Below are 19,063 nucleotides of genomic sequence, written 5' to 3'. Positions count from 1 at the left end.
AGCCACGAGCAACAAGTGCGAAACTAGGAAGTAATATGAACGACATTTAAGAACATGTCAAGCAAAGCCCCTTTCATAACGTCATATTGCACCAATGATTGCTGGGCTCTTGGAAGATGCAAATGCTCGCGAGGCACAGTCCTGAGTGCTGTATGAATAGCACTTGCAGTTGACCGACAGAGTTTGGCTCGGTTCTTGACCAAAAGGAGTTGCCCTTTAATATCGGACCGTATTGGGAAACTCAATTGAAAGGAAAGGAAACCCAGCTTGACAAGACATGGAATTTGCGCGGGTCAATATATGATAGTATCCGCAGCTGACCTTGGACAACTTGTTGCCTTTCCCCTCGCGACGAATACAACCAAGTCGGCCACATTTGAGCACTTCTCGACACCAGAGGTACTGGAGCCTGCGGAAACTATATTCGGCCCCGTACCGGCATGATCCCGAACGTCGTCCAAAACTCGCGTGAATCGTAACATCGTCCAAGCTGCTCCACAGATCTCGGCAAAGCCCTGATATCCTGTTCGGCCATCAGCTCGCCAACCCACTTGATCTGAGTCTTTTCTCTCTCATTATTTGAGTTTTCAACATCAAGTTCACCAGAAAATCCGAGGATTACTGCCCACCAGTCATAGACGATGAGGTCTGTAAGTATCTACGTCAAAAGGTTAGCGTACGTCACTTTATATAGTCGGGATAGGCGAAGGATATACCCATCGCTGACCGCCAGCTTTATGGAATTGGCTGTGGGTGGCGATAATTGCTCTTGCAACATCGAGTCCATGAACCATATGCAATGATTTCTTCTCCTTTAATTTATCTTTCGTGGACGCAACTCGATCAATCCAATTTTTAGGCTGTCTTGCACCTCCCCACAAGCCTGAAAGATTCAATACGCAACCTCCAAGACCGAGAAGTTCATCTTCGGCAATTGCTCGTGGATTTGATTTATCGTACTTTTCGCGGGAGAATGTTAGTCAACAGTCCACTGCATTGAGTCTATCGACTGGAAATCATAACTTTACCTTCGAGGATCTCGTGATCCAAAGATCCTGTCCTTCCACAGTAAAAATCCCACTACTCCCCAATTGAACAAACTGATATTCCGTATCTAATGGCTCATGATTCCTCGTATAAGACTTAATGAGATGTTCGCTTTGACCCTGGCCCCTCAATGGAAACATGATCAGAATGGTAGTGGCAGCCGGAAGGGCGGCGTATTGCTCTTCATCATCGTCATCTTGCGCGTACTTGAATTTATAGGTCCCGTCTCGGCCGGTTGTTGTTGTAGCGGCGTATGAAATCTTTTCTGCCTCTAGAAAGGGGGTTAGGAAGGTTGATGTCCAACCTGCTCCGAGGATCAAAATGTCGACCTTTGAAGGCCGCGTGATCATTGTCTGTCAGTGTTAGCAGGGGAATATATTGGTGTCTAGGGCCGAGAGAGGAGTACCATGATTGTTTATAAACTGAGGCTGGACAAGTTTGACAAATGGATGTAGGCTGAAAATATATCATAGAGGGATTGAAGGAAGTCAATGACGCTGCTATTTGGAAAAATAGGCCCACACGTGACTAGACGATAGTGCGTCTTGGAATCGAAATGTGAGATAAATGGTACGGACAAATTATTATAGATAGGGTCGTTTATGTGTATGAATTTAAGTGAGTTTGCATTTAATACCCAGAGGGCCCTCATTTCATCATATCGGCATATGTGAAAGGTTCTGGGGTATGAACACCTATAAGGACAAAACAAATCGCAATTACGACACTACGGCGTAGAACTGTATCCCGGCATTACGAATCTGTAAAACTAGATTAGGAGGCTTGGAGATCGGGGGCATAATATATCAGTGAGGGTTGCGAGGTGCGGGCATTGGATCTATTGTGCTTCTATCGAAGGAACAAGGAAGTTCAAACAAGCTGCCCCTTCCATCTAAAACAAAGTCATGTACCACATCGTAATATCTAATCCAGTCTGTACGTTTTGAGCATAACCGAAAGACATGTCTAGTCTCGAACCCATCAAGTTTTCTATCCCGTTATCCCCGACCCGGTCAACACATATCAAGCGGTGATTCCACTCTTCACCCCCATAAACCCATCTGTCAATAGGCTATGGCTAGCAACATAACTAAAACCTCCAAATGGATTCTCATTCGCACTGGCTGATGTAGAACTCCATGGGACCTTCTGGCTCGTCAAAACAGGACTAACAGCCAAGTCGGTGAAATCGGCTGAGAAGTTTTCAGCCAGCTCTGGATCGGTGATTAACGGCTGGATTGGTGCTTCAACCTCTCTCAAGGCCAATTTCTTCCAGTCGATTTTGCGGAAGAATCGGTGTTTCTTGATTATTTGCAAGTCCTTGGGCATGTTGGCGCCGAGACGCTTTGTTGGCTCTTTGCGGAGAAGACGGGTCAATAGATCTTTCGCGTCAGGACCGAGGAAATATGGCATCGCCAGCTTCTGCTTCACGATTCGCTCCTGGATCTTGGCATGATTCTGGCCTTGGAATGGAGGTGAGCCAGTCAGGAGATCGAAACCTAGAGCACCAAGGGACCACCAGTCGACTGCCATGCCGTACTTCTGGCCCAAGATCACTTCCGGAGCCATGTATTCAACTGTACCAAGCATGCTGTTACACTTGTCATTCTCGTCCACAGGAACCTTCGAAAGTCCAAAGTCGGTCAAGAGGAGGTGGCCTTCCGCATCAAGAAGGCAGTTTTCGGGCTTCAGGTCGCGATATACCACGCCCATGTTGTGGTGAAGGTGCTCGAGAGCAAGGACCATTTCAGCCATGTAAAACGAGGCCACTTCTTCGGTGAACATGCGCTCCTGGGCGAGATGGGTAAATAGTTCACCTCCTTGGGCATATTCCAGGATCAGGTAGAGCTTTTCGTGGTCCTGGAAAGCATAGAACAATTTCACGACAAACGGGTGTCGATTGACGCTTTCCAGAATTGAGCGCTCAGTCTTGGTCTGCTCTACAAGTCGTTTGTGAACAGTCAGCGAAGCCTTCTTGAATTGTTTCTGGGCGTAAAGCCGTCCTGTCGCTTGCTGCTTCACGAGCAGCACAGTCCCGAAGGTACCTTTCCCGAGGCATCGCAGCGGCTCGAAGTCGGTTGCCGTCATTTTCCTCGCGATCGTGTCCTGCACCAATCCTCCCTCCATCGCGCCAAACATCGGCCTCTCGCGTACGCTTTCGCTAGCAAAATCGTGCTCGAGAGGGATGTCATAGCTCGTGATGTCGGAAGCCTCGTCGTCGCTGGATCCGTCGGTTGTCCCTTCACTGCTGTGTGGCTGGGACTGGAATGAAGGCCTGCTTTGATAGCGGGTCATCGAATTAGTTCGCGATTCATTCAAGTTGAAAGTGTCGAGCTGCAACTTCAGCTTGCTGATGCCTCCCAACCCCTGGCCAGAGGAGGACCGCAGCATCGGGCTGCTGTGGGCGCTGACCACATCGTTGATTATATAGCGACGTGATGGGGGCGATTGACAGCCGCAGTCGGAATCGTCATCTGCGAATTCAAGGATAGGCGTATTGAAGCCTCTAATAGTAGTCACGGCGGATGCTGGATTCGTGGAATTCATGGTGCGCCGCGCCATCGCGCGGCATCCAAGCGGATCTGGGCTCTGTAATCACGGTGTTGCTTGAGGGGCTTCGTCGCGGTGCACATGGGGCACTGGACGGTGAAGGGGCAGGTGTGATTGAAGTTCTTTTCGAGATGCATTTGCTGGCAGAAGTGGTTCGTTGGTGATGTAGGGAGGGAAGAGGAGAAGAGAGGAAGAGGAAGAGGAAAAGGAGGCAGACGAAAGCGAGGGAAGAAAGGGATGTGCAGCCAACCTCAGCCTGACCGGAACGGCTGCTGGGCGAATCTGAGATTTCCCGCGGGCTGTTTACCGAAATGCTCCAGGGGCAGCCAAGGCTGACCGTCACATGCCCAGCCGCGCCCAGCATTGGTTTTGCGCTGTGTTGGGTTTAGGAGGTTCTATTTACATCGCGGGTTTGTCTTTTTTACATAAAACTTTCAATGCTTGTCGCTCTCGAGTCTGGAGTCTCGAAATATGTATACCTATACTACAGAGAACGAAAGTCAATGGTATAGGGGGAGCTTATGTTATGGCCAAGTTTTACGTGGTGAGACACGCTGCGAACACCTGGATTTCGTTTCTAATGCACTCCACCAACTTCTCCGGTATGTTTCAGCAAGTTTGGAAATATCTTGGACCTTCGATTAGATACCCGCAAGCCCGAAAGCTGCATTTTGTGCTCGAAGTCAGTAGTACAGACCTTGCGACTTGAGCTGCGGCTGCAATACCGTAGCCCAAGCCTTGGGTAAGTAAGCACAGGCAGATCGCATGCTGGCCAAGCCAAGAGCGGCTCCTGGCTTCCATCTTCCAGCGACTCGATGCGGATCATAACTGCCCAAACCATGTAGGTACCTAATAAGTAGAGAAAGTATTCATTCGGGCACGATTCTCTGGGTTTCTCACCAGCTGCGATATTCAATCCAGCACTATTCAATCCAGCACTATTCAATCCAGCACTATTCAATCCAGCACTATTCAATCCAGCACTATTCAATCCAGCAATAACCGATTTGAAAGCGTCCAAGACAACGAATGGTATTACCCAGCTGGGCGCATAATGCTCCCTTGTTGATGCATAATAATACCATCGAAGGAAAGTGTCCCGAAAGACATATTGAGATAATTACCGACAAGTACCTAAGTATACTTTGTACCGGTCCTTGGATATAAGGCATCATCTAGACTCGGCCTCTTTTGTTTCCTGACTGGCCCAGAAGAAAAACCAAGAATGGCATGGGTGACCATAGCACAGCAAATATGGCAGGAATAAAAACTCAATAAAAACTCATAGGAATCACCCCAGCACTAGCTGCGTGATATCAGAGTTCCAGGATATGCGCATCTTCCTGGTTTGGTACCAACCCTGAAATCACTCTTGAGCATTCAACTGGAATTGGAGACCGCTTGATGATGCTATTCATGTTGATCATTGGAACTCCGGAAGTTGCGCTCTATGAGGCTCCAGGGAATGATGTCACTTGACATAGGAATCACATCAATGTCTCGGAGTGTACGGTATATCATCCCTGGAACAGATACAAACACAGAAAGGTTTGCTGGGGGCGTCGGGCTGTCGCTGTGTGATAAACGGCGAGGCTTTGTAGGGGGAAAACTCGAAACCTCAGCTAACAAGCTTCTCCGCCCAGCAGCAACCTGGAGGTGGTGGTATTGCATTGTTGCCGGGCATGTTTCCCCTATTGAACCCGCCTCTCGTCCTCTCTCATCCTCTCAACAAAGCCATGGCTTCCACGGAATCGGATGGAGGGGAAGCAAGCTGGCTGGGCTGGGCCTGGGCAGGGGCCGCTTCGGGAAGAAAACCCAACGTCATCCGGCTAATCGAACTGGGACTGGGACTAGAGGATAAGGGAGGATAAGGAGAGGATAAGAGCCAGTGAACTGAGACACCCCGCGGTCCCAAGGCGGTGGGCGCGGGCAGAATGGCAGAATGGCAGAAAATAAATAAATAAATAGTTGCTCCCCACAAAAAAGATTCGTCTCGGGTCGGAAAACTCAGTTTTTTGTTTTCGCACGCCTCTTGCATCACCAGCGTCAAGGCTAGCGCGGAAGGATCGGAGCTAGGATATGTCTTGAGGAAAAGGCTTCGAGAAAATAAACTCGGCATATGCTTCTGGAAGGAGGTGCAAAGGCAATTGATCTGGAGAGGTGGTTGTGACGAAACTCCAAACAGGAGTCATTGCGAGCGGAGTCATCGCTGGGACACGAGGGGCAGATCAGTTGGGAACCGTGATTGGGTACCGTGAGAACAGGCGGGCACTGGCGGGCACCGGCGATTGTTGAGACCCACTGCAGCTCATCGCTGCTATTGCGAAGTAGATGTTATCCAAACTCGTTCAAAAGGTCGTAAAGTAATTGATTGTTCGGAGTCGAAAGGATAGCATAGCTGTCGAGGTTGAGGTACTTCGGACTGAACTGCTGTATCGTCAGGGTTGAAGCCCTACAGCACCGCACATCATGCGGACTGAGTTGGCCTGGAATTTGACACGCAGCTTGCCATGGCTCCGTTTGCTATTATTGCTGCTGCACTCGCGCATCTGCTGCTGGAGCGCATGTACTGGCTGCCCCTGCTGCATCTGCTACTGTATCTTCAGATGAAACCGGGGGATATTGCAGCAGGTCGAGACTTGGTTGATTGCATATTCATATCCCCAAGGGAGGGAATCGACTCAATAGAGTTTCCACTGCTTCGGTGCTCTGCTTTCTCATTCTCCCTCGCTGACTTTGCGGGCAGTTATTTACTCTGGCTTCCCTCCCTCGCCGTCCATCCGAAGATCTTCGGTGCCTTATCCCCATAATTAGCATTCTAGGTCCTCGTAGTGTAGCGGAGCCCATGTGGCGACAATACGTTTGATGATGGCCTCTGACGCCCTCAGCAGCCTGCAGCAGGAGACTCGATGTAGCGGTGAAGAAGGGCGGCGCCCAATCCGCGTAGATCATACATATCAGCCGGGTGCCGCCCTCACTCGAGGGATGATGCTGCCAGCCAGCAAGAACCGGGGGAATCCTTGGGAAATCCTTTGGCGCCGTGTGAGGCAGAGGGGCAATTTGGCATTTAGAGACGCTGGCGCCAGTGTTGTTTGTGGTTGAGATTGCCAGAGGGGCAGGACGGGAGGGCATTTTTCAGGGCGAGAATGATCTGGGGGTTTTCATTGTGGCTCGCAGCCGCAGTCGTAGCCATCGTAGTCGTCGTAATTGATAGTTATTAAAAACCAGTTGCAATTCTTCTCTCCAGTCTCCAGTCTCCAGCCTCAATTCTCAATTCTCCACTGTTGCAGATGGACTGTTTTTGTAGCACGGAGCGAACCACCGTTGCCAGCAGGTCAGTCCCCCCCCGTAGGCGTCGAGTACGTACCGCAGCGCAGCTTAAGCGAAAAATGTTACTCCACCTCTAGTGATATATTTGCCTACTTCTCTTCTTCTCCCTCTTCTTTCTTCATCACCACTAACAATCCCCAACAAGACAACGAAGTCACACTACAACACTCAAAACGCACCATAAAACTACATCACCCTTCGTCGAGAATCATGCCTTCAGTCATCGCTGAGCTGTGAATACCCACTGCGGGCATGCTCGGCCGAGCGTGCTCGTAGTCCTTCAGCCCACGAGACAGACATTCAATCATCTATCGACCTCGACGAAGCACCAGACTCCTACTGTCTACGCCCGCAGTGCAGCGGCGTGCCTCCAACTACGAGTTTGTTCATTACACACAACTACAGATCGAGTTATTCCCTTGGCCCACGAGGGTGCGACTCTGTCCGCGAGTGAGGATCTACAACTACCCCTCCCGCACCCCCTACACTTCCGTTGCTCTCCTATACCCATAAACACCCTCAATCAACCTCAACAGGTCATTTTACAACTTTGGCACACGCAGAACCACCTCTGAGATACTTGCGGTTCTTCACCTTCGCGGTCTCGAACTCTTCGCTTCACCGCCAATTTCTTACACGAGCACCCCCACCACCAAACATCCCCACAATAAACCAAAAGACTTTCCCCCAAAATGTCTGGAACACTACGACGCAAATCGCCGCAGACCCCGGTCCGGGTAAGGTCTCGGAGAAGCTCTAGAACCACAACCGACAATTCCTCCGACGACGATTATGGAGGGGTTGATCTGATCTCGGACTCAGAAGAAGATGAGCCAGATGTCGAGGGGGCCGAGGAGCAAGCAATCATCGAATCCGAAGAAGAACAGGATGAAGACGACGATGACTTGCAAACCACACCTCGGCCCGCCATGGACGATGATGAAGTCAGCTGGGAAGGCTTCGAATCCACCCCTGGAGGCAATGACGAAACATTCTTTGATGAGCATATGGCTCGTATGAATGCCGCTGGCCACACCATGGAAGCGGCTATTGCTGATATGTCGTCCTCGGAGGACGATCATCCTGCAGAAAACCTACGTCGTGTCCGATTCGATGTTTCTGACAGCGACAATTTAGACTCTGACTCTGACGACCCCCTATTCCCTGATATCTTCCTCGACCAAAACAGTCTTGATCCAAGTTTCCGCCGCATCATTGAAAATGATGACGAGCAAGACCATCACTTGAGTGATGATGGGTTCTGGGATTCTAATGGAAGTGATGCTGGAAAGGCCGTTACGACACCCGATGCGAACGATGATAGTGATACCGACTGCTCTGGTTCAACGGGCTCCAGTGGCTACGAAAGTATGTGGTCGTATGGATATTTTTTGTAGTAGAGATGAATACTGACTTGCGATTAGCTGATGAGGGAGAGACAACTGAAGAAGATCTTCCTCCTGCAGCGAGGTTTGTCCCTGCTCGATCGGTGCTCCGTCGTATCTCCGATGCTTCTGAAGACGAAGAGGAGATCACTGTGACCCGACGCGGGCCCCATCCGCGACATCGAGGACCGAGACTTGCTTCTTGGATCCACGATGCAAGCAAATCTTTCGCTGTCTTGGACAGCCACGGCAAGAAGTTAATTATGTTCAAAGCAACGGTCAAGCGAAACGCTGCTTTCAACAATGGGACCAGCCCAGCACCGACTCCTATGCCTGGGAACGACCCCGCCGGATCCCCGATGGAGCAGCTTTCGCCAATGATCAGTAATTCCGGCAACCTTATGCTGAGTGCTATGTACACCCCTCTTGACCAGTTTGTTGGCCAGGCTCTCGGTCCACCTGAAGCCTTCCTACCGTTCACTAGCATCGCCGTCGACGGAACCGTTGTTCAGGATAGCACTTCGTCTTTCGATGATGACGATGACCTCGATGACGAAGACCTGTGGAATGTTGAGGATTTCCTTAACTTTGGTGATGTGTCGTCTGGAAGTGAAAATGGCCTCGAAGACGACCAAGATCCATCACCGTCGAGTGACACAGTGGAGCCATCCTCGACACCCGCACGGCCAAGCACTGCCGCCAGTGAAGGTCAAGTCCACCCTCTTCTAAGTCATTTCAACAGCAGCGATGTTGTTGGAGCTTTCCGCCGGAACCAGAATCGCCACCAGCTCCTCACCCGCAATGCTGTTTCTCACGATGCCCTTGCATTTTCAGGTCCATTTGCACAGGGAACTTTGAGGGGTATCAAAGGCGGCCGACTTGCAGCTGTCAATTCTCCCATCACCCCGATGCGCAAGCAGAAAACTATCCAACCTCTTGCATCCAGCCCGGGCAGCCCATTAGCTAAAATGGCCTCCGTAAATGGCAAGAGGAAGCTAGAGGGCGAGTTTATGGGGCACAAGCACAAACGAAGTCGCAGTGATTTCTAATCGATCCGAAGTTGATCGAAAATTTAACGGATCCGCGATACGAATCTGTGGCTTCGGAAACATTTCTTCGGAGCCAACACCCAACATTTAATGTCTAAATGGCTATTGTGTAATACGCTGAGGACGGCATACCAAGCTTCTACATTCCACCATATGTGAGGCTTGGTGTCCCTGGCCTCAACATGCGTTGCTAACTTGCATTTCTCGCTTTGACTCTTTGGTCATGTCTTCCTATTATGATTTTGATAGATAGACACGCGATTGTGGACAAAAGTCTTGGTTTTACCACCTCTTTTTCCCTTCCTTTGTTGAATTCTTTTCCTAGATGCATGTTTGAGTTGTATTCTCAGTATTTGGTAGCGGCGCTTGTCCACCAGCTCGATATGTTTAGGAGATGTGCCTTCACATTTTCTATTCACAATTTAGCCACTTGGGGACAAGGGTCAAAAGCTGGTGTTTTCTTTGGTATGGCATGGCGACGAGCGTTGGAGGTTGGACGATACTGCATGCTGATGGTGCGTTTGACTGGAACCGGCTGCATTGCTCCTCTGGTATCTGGCCGGCGTTAGGAGAATATCCTGCCATTAGTTATGCTGATGAACGGCGTTGCTTGCAAGGAGTGGACATGCTGCGGTCTGCCTCTTGGTTTCTTTCTGTAACGAAGCACGAAATGGAAATATTTTAATTCACGTCGGCGCTCCGCCGCCTGTTTGCATGTGAAGCTAAGTGGAACTTGATCCAATGCCACTCAAATATCTGCCTGATTAGGGCGATTCAGCTACCACTCAACTTGTAACTCAGCCCTACTTAACCTGTAACTTCTAACTCGTATTTAGGCATCGATATTCTATCATCTACGGAAGACAACTCCTGCCTTGATGCCCATGTCCACGTCTACACACAATTGCGAGCGGCACATGCCGTCGTCCTAGTTTACCTAGCTCCATGGAAGTTCGTCCTCCCCATCGTGCAGCGAAAAGCCCCCCAGTATCAAATCGCCGGAACAACATTTGCCAGATCCTCCTCCCCCTGGTGATCCTAGAGGACCGGTTGATTCTGTTGTAAAACTTTGGACACCGTTGGGATCTGGTGGGGGGGGGGGGCCTATGATGTCCTCCGCATTTCCCCTCGTTTAGCCGGTCGCATGAAGAATGTCCGTGTCGGGCATTTTTCGAAGATGTCAATTTTTACATCGTAGGGCAATATGATATACTGAAATAGAAAGTCGGAAGGAGTTAATCCTAGATGGTACTACCTGATCGATCCCCTGTATATCGCCGAAGTTTCTGCGAACTTGGGCATCCGATTATATTCTGTGCTCGAATTCAAGTTAATTCTTTTATTGTAGGATCCATTATAAGGAAGTATTCTCGGATTCCCACCTACATGTAGCCTATTTAGGTTTAGTTTAGCATACACTCTCGAGGCAGATTATTAGATATCCCGTCTTAGGCCCACGGAGAGCTAGAGAAATACACCTACTTCCAGTCTTCTACATCTCCTTACGCGTAGCCTCCGATAAGTTACAAGTAAAACCCCTCATACGCTTCTAAATGCGCTCCGTAAAACTCTAGCACGTCTCTGGATTATTAATCCCTCCTCGATTCTACTTAAATAAACTTAATTTACGTGTAAAAGTCACTGAATTTCCTGGGCGCATTATAGTTAAATCACCTCGATTAAGGTTCTACTGGCAACCATAACGTCTTGCTAGACTAAATAACTAGTACAACTATAGCTAACAGCGCCTATCTAGGCTTTACCTCCTGTTTATAAATAGTATAGGACTTTGGACGGTGATTTCTTGGATTAGATATGAATGAATTAGCAAGGTGTTACCGGAGTTCTTGGCCCGCTGTCCGTGGGTGCTGCTGACTAGAGTTGCTGTTAAATCTAGGGTTGGATTAAATCTAAGCGGTATGCACATTACTTAATTCTAAGCAAAGTAATGGAAACTTATCGGCCCCCCAATGACTTCTTCAGTGCTGCCAGCTGCTCCAAGATCGCACGGCGACTGGTTCCGCCGGTGGTGTCCTTCAACTCCACAGATCGCTCGTAGTCGAACACGCTAAGCACGTCGTCGCCAAACCTCTTGTCAATACCTTGATACTGCTTAACGGTGAGTTCGTCCATCCCTTTGTTCTCATCTTCGGCAAATGCGACCATCTTGCCTGCCAAGTGGTGAGTCTCACGGAATGGCACACCTGCGCTGAGATTAGCAAGATAGATTTTTAAAATATCTAATGTATCGCGCAGCTTACCCTTCCTGACTAGATACTCGGCAAGATCCGTTGCCAACATGTCTGGGCTTAGCGCGGCACGCATCTTATCCGGGAAAACCGTTGCCGTAGCTAGTGACCTCGCGGCAATCTGGAGACTGTCCTTCAAGGTCTTGACAGTATCAAACATCGGCAGCAAACTCTCCTGCAAGTCCTTGTTATACGTGGATGGGATACCCTTGATGCTCATCATCAGGCCGGCCATTTGTCCAAATATTCTCCCAGACTTTCCACGCAAGAGCTCAAGGGAGTCACTGTTCTTCTTCTGTGGCATTAAGGAGCTACCAGTGGTGTATGCGTCTGCCAGCCTAACGTACCCGAATTCAAGGGAGCTGTAGATAATAAGATCCTCCGACCAGCGCGATAAGTGGCTGCCAATAGTGGATGCACACTGCAGCATCTCAACGACGAAGTCTCGGTCGCCAACTGCAGACATGCTGTTCATAATGAGACCCTCGAACCCTAGTTCTTTTGCCAGCTGCACCCTATCGATACCAAAGGCATTTCCAGCAACGGCACCGCAGCCAAGAGGGAGTTTGTTGACATTTTTCCTGGTAAATCGTATGCGCTCGAGGTCGGATTCGAATGCCGTGGCATAGCTGAGAAGCCATTGGCTCCATCGGATAGGCTGTGCCCTTTGGAGATGTGTGTAACTCGGCATGATGTAGTCGATATCTTGCTCGGCACGCTGGGCAATGACCTTGAGGAGATCGATAAGGTACTCCTCAATTAGATCTAGCTCGTCACGGAGCCACATGCGCATGTCGGTCGCTACTTGGTCGTTGCGGCTGCGGCCTGTATGTAACTTCCCCGCGATGTGTGTCCCGATAATTTCGCCTAGGCGGCGTTCGTTTGCAGTATGAATGTCTATTGAAAAGGAAATTTGGTAACATCAGAACCAACCAACTTGGTATCCCGCCATCTGGTTGGATATAGAGACGCTTCTTGGGGGGGCATCTAGATAAGGACCAACAAGACGGAAGTACAAATGGTCGGATCTTGCTTACCTTCGTCTCCTGGCGCTGGCTGGAACTTGCCCTCTTCCCACTCCTTGGCAACTTTCTTGAGCCCCTCCTCAAGCGTCTCAAACTCCTCCTGGGTGAGAATGCCTGTCTTGACGTTTGCTCTGGCGTATGCGATTGAGCCTCTGATGTCCTGTGCATAGAAGACGCGATCTAAGGACAAGCTCTCGTTGTATTGGTCCATCAGGGGATCCATTTCTCCTGTGAACCTGCCACCCCATAGCCGAATCGGGATTTTCGCTGGTTGAGCCATTGTAGCGGTTTTGAGGAGTAGGAAGGTAGAGAGAATGGCAGAGATATCCAAGTCGATAACGTGCAAGTAGAAATGGTGGGTTATTTTGTGACTGTACGGAGTTGGAGACTTGGAGTACCTTGCAGTGGGATGACGAAGTTTGCACTGCACCCATGCAGAACTTTTAGCGAAAACGCTCTGTAGCTCTCCATTGGTATGATTAGCTAATACGTACTGTAGCAAGTTGTAGCGAGACTCGGGTAACGGTTATTTCATAGGGATGTTTTAATAAGAAAACTGTACGTAGATACCTTACCTAGGTACAAACCTTAGTTGTTCCTACTATATGCTCTCTACCTGGTACCGAGGTACTTCGGAAGTTACTTAACTGGTATTAGTACCTTAATAAGGACTAAAGAACATCACGTGTATGGAGACACTTAGGTAAATAGGTGGGCGTGGTATAACGGGCGCCCTTCCTTCGTACTCGTATTATGATAGCGTGCCTCCCTTAGGTACGGTACTGTAGGCCTGCGGCGCGAGCGGATAGATTAGATATCCTCGGCTTCATCCCACGTAGCTAGAGAATACTTCTTCATCTATATCTCTTCAAAGCTTACGCGTAGCTTTTGATACTTTTAAGTAAGGATCTTCTCTTTCTCTGTTTTTATATCTGCAAACGACCGGCGAAGCATCTCGGCGTAGTGCCAGATGACATATCGACATAGCCTACCTAGCCATAAAGGAACGCGACTGGCTTTAGCTTTGCTGCCACCGGTTTCTTGGTACGGATAGCTTTGTTTCCGGGCCAAGCTCGAGATATCAACATCCCGCCAGCCTTACGAGACTGGTATTCGAGCACTTGGCGGCTTACTCTCCGGAGGAACTTCGACAGTGATCTATCTATCCCCGGTCAGCGGACAACGACAGCGAACATACCTATGGCAGGGAGGATGTCTGCAACCGACATAGACTTACGCGGCGCGCTGTCAACTTTGTCGCATCAGTTTCCCCTCGGCCCCGCGAGCATGGCTCCCTCGACGAAAAGTCTCGTCTGAGATTGAGATCAACATGCAAGTATGGTTGGAGGGAAATCTGCCAGAACACTTCGCTGCGTAGCACAGTCGATAGGCGCATTGAATGCCATGTCCGGAGTCCAGCGGGTATATAATGCGAAAGATGCAAGGCACTTAGTAACTCAGACTGGAGGATTGTAGTGCCCAATCGTCCATCATGTCGTGGCCAGTTTGTGCGTATACGCAACCTCTATATTTCTCCAGTCGTCTATTTCGGCCTAAATATGACGATATTGATATCTCAGATCACAGCATAAAGGACCATCTGCTAGTGTTTCGAGTGTCTGTATGGTAGGAAGGGAGCAGGCAAGTGCTTGCATTGCGCCCTTCTGACGGGGGATATTTCCCGAGTCTCAGATACGATCTATGGGGATCACCCACGATGGCGTCTGCAAGCCACCCCGAACCTTGTTGTTCCGCGTCTTTGCATTTGTTCGTGGAGGCTGAGCGACAGCCACATTGCCTGGATGCGGATGGGGCATGGCGCACCTTCGACCAGACCTCCCTTCTCCAGATGAAGGCCTACATAATGTGTTGGCTTCTCGACTTGCGCAGTATATATTGATATGCTAGAATTGCGCCCTTCTTAGCTTTTTCTTTCCTTGTATTGCTACCAACGTCTCCCGAGCCATGAGCTAGACTTTCTTCTATAATACAATCAAATCCATTGTCCACCTCCGTTCACCGATCAAGAAGCGCCACGATTTCGAAGTGATTTTGTCACGCAATATCAATCTCATCGCACAATGAAAAGATGGTTACAGGCTTACGGTTTGGTGCTGGCCAGTTTGGGTAAGCCCAATTCCTGCTGATAGTCAATGCAACCCCCTATTTCCTCGAATATATCTAATGAAAGCAACCTTTAGCTCCCCTCACTGCGGCCATCGCTAACTACACTCCATTATCATCCTCGACGAGCCCAAAATATAGTGTCGGCATCCCCCCAGGCTCCACCATCTCGCAATCCACTAAGGGTGGCATATACATTTCCATCACTGCCCCCACTTCGTATCAATGGGTTGGCTTAGGCATTGGCCGCCAGATGGCGGGCTCAACAATGTTTGTGGTATACGCGGATGGGGCAGGAAATGTGACTGTCAGTGGGCGCAATGGGGGCCAAGGTCACAACGAGCCAGCGCTAGATACCTCGCTGATGACGGGGGTGACGGTGCTGGCAGGGAGTGGCGTTGCGAATGGGGTTATGACGGCGTTTGTTCATTGTACGTTAGGTCAACCGTTTGGCTATTAGTGGGATCCGACTAACACTGATGAATAGGCACAACATGTACACTTGCCTCCACGGCGAGCTCAACTTCATCGCCGTGGATCGCGGCATGGAATGAAGGGTCATCTATCAACTCCAAATCCCTATCGTATTCAATCAGCCAGCACGGCGGAAATGCATTCCGTCAATTCTCGTTCGACCTCACAAAGAGCACTCTTTCATCCGACTCAAATCCCTTCGTGGCCTCATCCCCATCCCCGCCTTCAAAAGTCTCATCTTCTGGCGCTTCCTTGAATCCGACTGCCAACCCTTCACCTAATCCCACGTCAAGTTCCTCATCAGATCCTGATTCCGATGACCCCGACTCACAGTCGAGTTCTAACGACTTTACCCCAGACTTTAAGACTATCGAGCAATATCTAAAAGCGCATGGGATCATCATGGGCGTCACTGTTGTCCTTCTCTTCCCTCTCGGCTCTATATTCATGAGAACAGTGCGGCACCCGTGGATACATGCAGCGATCCAAATATTCAGTTTATGTGCGATGATTGTCGGCCTTGCACTTGGTGTCAAGCTTGCGCAATTTACATCAATGGTACGTCCCCTGCTGACATTTAACCATCAGCTATGGCCAAGCCGCATGGAAACAATGCTAACTGAAATCTCGCGTATAGTTATTCAACAACTCGCACTCCATCTTCGGGGTCGTCGTCGTCGCCCTATTCATGATCCAACCTGTACTCGGCCTCATCCACCACCACCTCTACACTAAAACCCAATCACGCAGCATCTTCTCGCATCTGCATGTTTGGTATGGCCGTATATTGATGATCTTGGCTGTGCTGAATGGTGGATTCGGATTGAGACTCGCTGCTAATAGTAAGAAGGGCGAGATTGCCTACGGGGTGGTTGCGGGCTTTATAGCGCTGCTGTATGCTTCGGTCGTGCTGCTGAAGCGAAGGGGAGGTGAAGGCGGGGGTAGAAGAAGGTTGGGGGTGTTTGGCAAGCGTGATAAGGATGCGGGACAGAGGGATGCGAGTTCTTGATCGTTGATCGAATAATTGGTAAGGTCGCATATATACCTACCCATAAATGGGGATGGAGGTTGGAGTTTAAGAAGCTAGGTGGGCTTTTACCGCAACGGGTTGTGGGATTTATAATTTTGCTGTGATCTGGATGCTCAAATGCTATTTACACTTCTTAATATGTCCTCAGGAAATTAATCGAATAACAATGAGCTAGATATTATTTCTCCCTTGTATAAACCAGCAAAACAGCGTCGTCACACCATGCCTTCATCTGACATCAACCCCTACCTTGCCTACCAGCCAGCATAGGAGCCTTACATGTAGCGAAAACGGATAACTTCCACGCGATTTGTATTTGCTATTAAGCCTAGCTACATAAATAACTATTTAAGATGCAGGAATCTCTTTGTACGAATTTATATTTCTTGTTGCCGACACAGAGTGAATTGTAGGTCACGTGAACAGCGACGATTTGGCAGAAGGGTCGCGTTTCCACAGAAATGTAGGCAAATTCCAAGAATATGATAATATTTCTTAAAATCCCTTATAACAATTATCAGGGGCGCAACTTCGTGCAAAACAGTAGTATATAGCGTAGGTGGAGCCCAAGTCAATATTAAAACAGTCGTGAAAAATAGTAACAAGTGTGGTGAGAAAAACAAAAGTATAGTTATAGAACAAGGGGATCATTACAATTGTAGAAGAAAATAATAATTGAGTTATCTAAGCGCTGCCTCTGTAATCAATCCTCCTTTACTTAATCTTCGTTGGTCTCCGTGTCACATTCCAAAAAATGCCGGTTTGCGGTATTTGTTTCAATCTCGATTAGGACCTGTATCCTAATACGTCGAGTCAATTGAAAGACGAGTCATCCGCAGAAAAGAGTCGCATTATTGATTCCTGTCACCCACTCGCCCTGTTAGCTAATCGCGGGTGCGAACTGTGCTCAATTCTCCACCAAGGCATCGTCGCTTTTCGTCAGTATACAGCTCACTTCTACCCCCTTGGAAACCATGGGATCTCGGCGGCCCATGCACTGTGCACATAAACGTACGACGGGGACGAAGTCTGCCGTTGTTCCTTGATAAGTCCGACCATGAATGGGAAGATGACTTGGATGCGTCAGAAGAAGGTTCTATTACGCAGCCACGGCTAAGATATGGCACACCTCTTGGTCACGAAAGCTATAGGATTGCGATAGAGTACTTCACTTGTGCCGGTGGGTCGCCAGCTATCTTAAACTTTGAAGCTTGCAATATTGCACTTTGTATCTAGTTAACTCCAGTAGATCACCCTCCCCCATTTTGGGCTGCATTCGGACTTGCTAAGCAAGTGCCAGAAATTTTGGATAGGAGAATGTACGTACAGACCATTGGGGACTGACTTTCGTCTTGTACGGATTAGCATACTTGCATTTCTACGCGAATACCGAAACTGCCAACAAGTGTTCTTGACCTTGCATGTTTGGCGGCAGGCAAGTATATAGTGTTGGTGGAAACAAGCGGGGAATCTGGCAGATACATGTCCCTAAGCCACTGTTGGGGAGGCTCCAAAACCATTGAAACCAAAAAGAAGACACTTCCGATAATGAAACAGGGTATACCATGGTCAGCTCTGCCGCGGACCTTTCAAGATGCAATTAACGTCACCCAAGAGTTTGGCATCCGATACCTTTGGACCGACTCCCTGTGTATCTATGTCGATCGACCTAGATATAAATACCACAGAAATTTGAGGTTTAGACCTCTATTTTCTGAGGGATTATAATGTGCGTTTTCCCCAACTAACTATCTATACACCTCAAATAACGCGACAGGATACTAATATCAACAGGCTACTAGACTCAAGCTACACATATCAGTAATAAAATTGCTAAGACTTTATATATTAATACTATTTTCAAGCTATAATTCAAGAAAGCGAGGCCGGTCAAGTATCGTCGCAAGACTACTTCCAAAGTCTCGTACGAAAACTAAACTAACTTTACCTAAGTCTATTTCTATTTTATTTATTTTTAGATATTAATAATACCTGCTGCCTAGCATACGAAGGTTGGTTAGGGAAGTATTTAATATCTACTAGTAAGGTTGCGGAATAACTAAAGGAAGACTAAGGCTCTTGTTAGCTATATAACCCTTGGAAGTTTACATACTTCTTAAACGCATCACTACTATAGGATTTGACACCATAAGCGATACACCCCCTAGCTAGCAACAATTGAATACTTACTTAACCAACCTTCGTATAGCTACCTTCTTTAACTTGTTAATATATAGCTCCCCTGCCTGCCTTTACGAAAATGCCTCGGGAGGCGATCTTGGATCCCTATACGTTCGACGTCAATCAACTCCACAGCCGCCAATAAACCTATAACAGACCTTACAACTGTCCTCCCTAGATTTCTAACCTATTAATATACCCGACTCCTTCCAAAACCCGAAAAGAATATGGTTACCACTGTAGACCTCCTCACTCTCGATTTCGTCTAGGCAGTAAAGCGCGCTCAGCTTCCACTCCTCAATGTGAAGAGACTGTGTAATATAGTCCTTGCGGCACTGCAGGTAAGCCTGGGAATAAACGAGACCGAGAACGAATAGCAGACATCGTTGGTGTTGAGGAAGTCGGGCAAGGATATTATAAACTCGTCGAGTATAATTAGTATTCTCGATAATAATCTCGATCAGGTGTTAGGAGGCGGTATTCCTATAAAGTATATTATAGAAGTTATTAGCGAAAAGTAAATACTTTTATATACTAGCTATTTTATAATAAAACTAAAATTTTCATAGTAGTACAAGCCAAAACCCAATTCCTTCTCACCTTTCTTTTATCCGCCCAA

At 48.4% G+C, this 19,063-nt stretch overlaps 5 protein-coding genes across 5 annotated transcripts; 2 read left to right on the top strand and 3 right to left on the bottom strand.

Annotated features, from left to right (window-relative positions):
• Positions 1-418: 418 nt before the first annotated feature.
• BP5553_02315 (Uncharacterized protein) lies at positions 419-1,397 on the bottom strand (the record flags this gene model as incomplete). Its single annotated transcript, XM_032010938.1, has 3 exons — positions 419-658; positions 717-959; positions 1,029-1,397. 3 exons carry the CDS (start codon positions 1,395-1,397, stop codon positions 419-421), a joined length of 852 nt encoding a protein of 283 aa, XP_031874992.1.
• A 673-nt stretch (positions 1,398-2,070) lies between these two features.
• Positions 2,071-3,609, bottom strand: BP5553_02314 (putative protein kinase; the record flags this gene model as incomplete). The annotated part of the gene is made up of 1 exon (XM_032010937.1): positions 2,071-3,609. The coding sequence occupies one exon, from the start codon at positions 3,607-3,609 to the stop codon at positions 2,071-2,073; it is 1,539 nt and encodes a 512-aa protein (XP_031874991.1).
• A 4,010-nt stretch (positions 3,610-7,619) lies between these two features.
• BP5553_02313 (Uncharacterized protein) lies at positions 7,620-9,361 on the top strand (the record flags this gene model as incomplete). Its single annotated transcript, XM_032010936.1, has 2 exons — positions 7,620-8,295; positions 8,352-9,361. 2 exons carry the CDS (start codon positions 7,620-7,622, stop codon positions 9,359-9,361), a joined length of 1,686 nt encoding a protein of 561 aa, XP_031874990.1.
• Positions 9,362-11,317: 1,956 nt separating this feature from the next.
• On the bottom strand, positions 11,318-12,915 carry BP5553_02312 (Argininosuccinate lyase; the record flags this gene model as incomplete). Its single annotated transcript, XM_032010935.1, has 3 exons — positions 11,318-11,565; positions 11,623-12,507; positions 12,648-12,915. The coding sequence occupies 3 exons, from the start codon at positions 12,913-12,915 to the stop codon at positions 11,318-11,320; spliced, it is 1,401 nt and encodes a 466-aa protein (XP_031874989.1).
• Positions 12,916-14,716: 1,801 nt separating this feature from the next.
• BP5553_02311 (CBD9-like protein) lies at positions 14,717-16,242 on the top strand (the record flags this gene model as incomplete). The annotated part of the gene is made up of 4 exons (XM_032010934.1): positions 14,717-14,762; positions 14,837-15,190; positions 15,247-15,791; positions 15,871-16,242. The coding sequence occupies 4 exons, from the start codon at positions 14,717-14,719 to the stop codon at positions 16,240-16,242; spliced, it is 1,317 nt and encodes a 438-aa protein (XP_031874988.1).
• Positions 16,243-19,063: the final 2,821 nt, after the last annotated feature.

The sequence above is a fragment of the Venustampulla echinocandica genome (assembly GCF_003357145.1).
Source record: "Venustampulla echinocandica strain BP 5553 chromosome Unknown scaffold_0, whole genome shotgun sequence".
Taxonomy (NCBI): domain Eukaryota; kingdom Fungi; phylum Ascomycota; class Leotiomycetes; order Helotiales; family Pleuroascaceae; genus Venustampulla; species Venustampulla echinocandica.
This window is presented reverse-complemented; position numbering and strand designations above follow the sequence as displayed.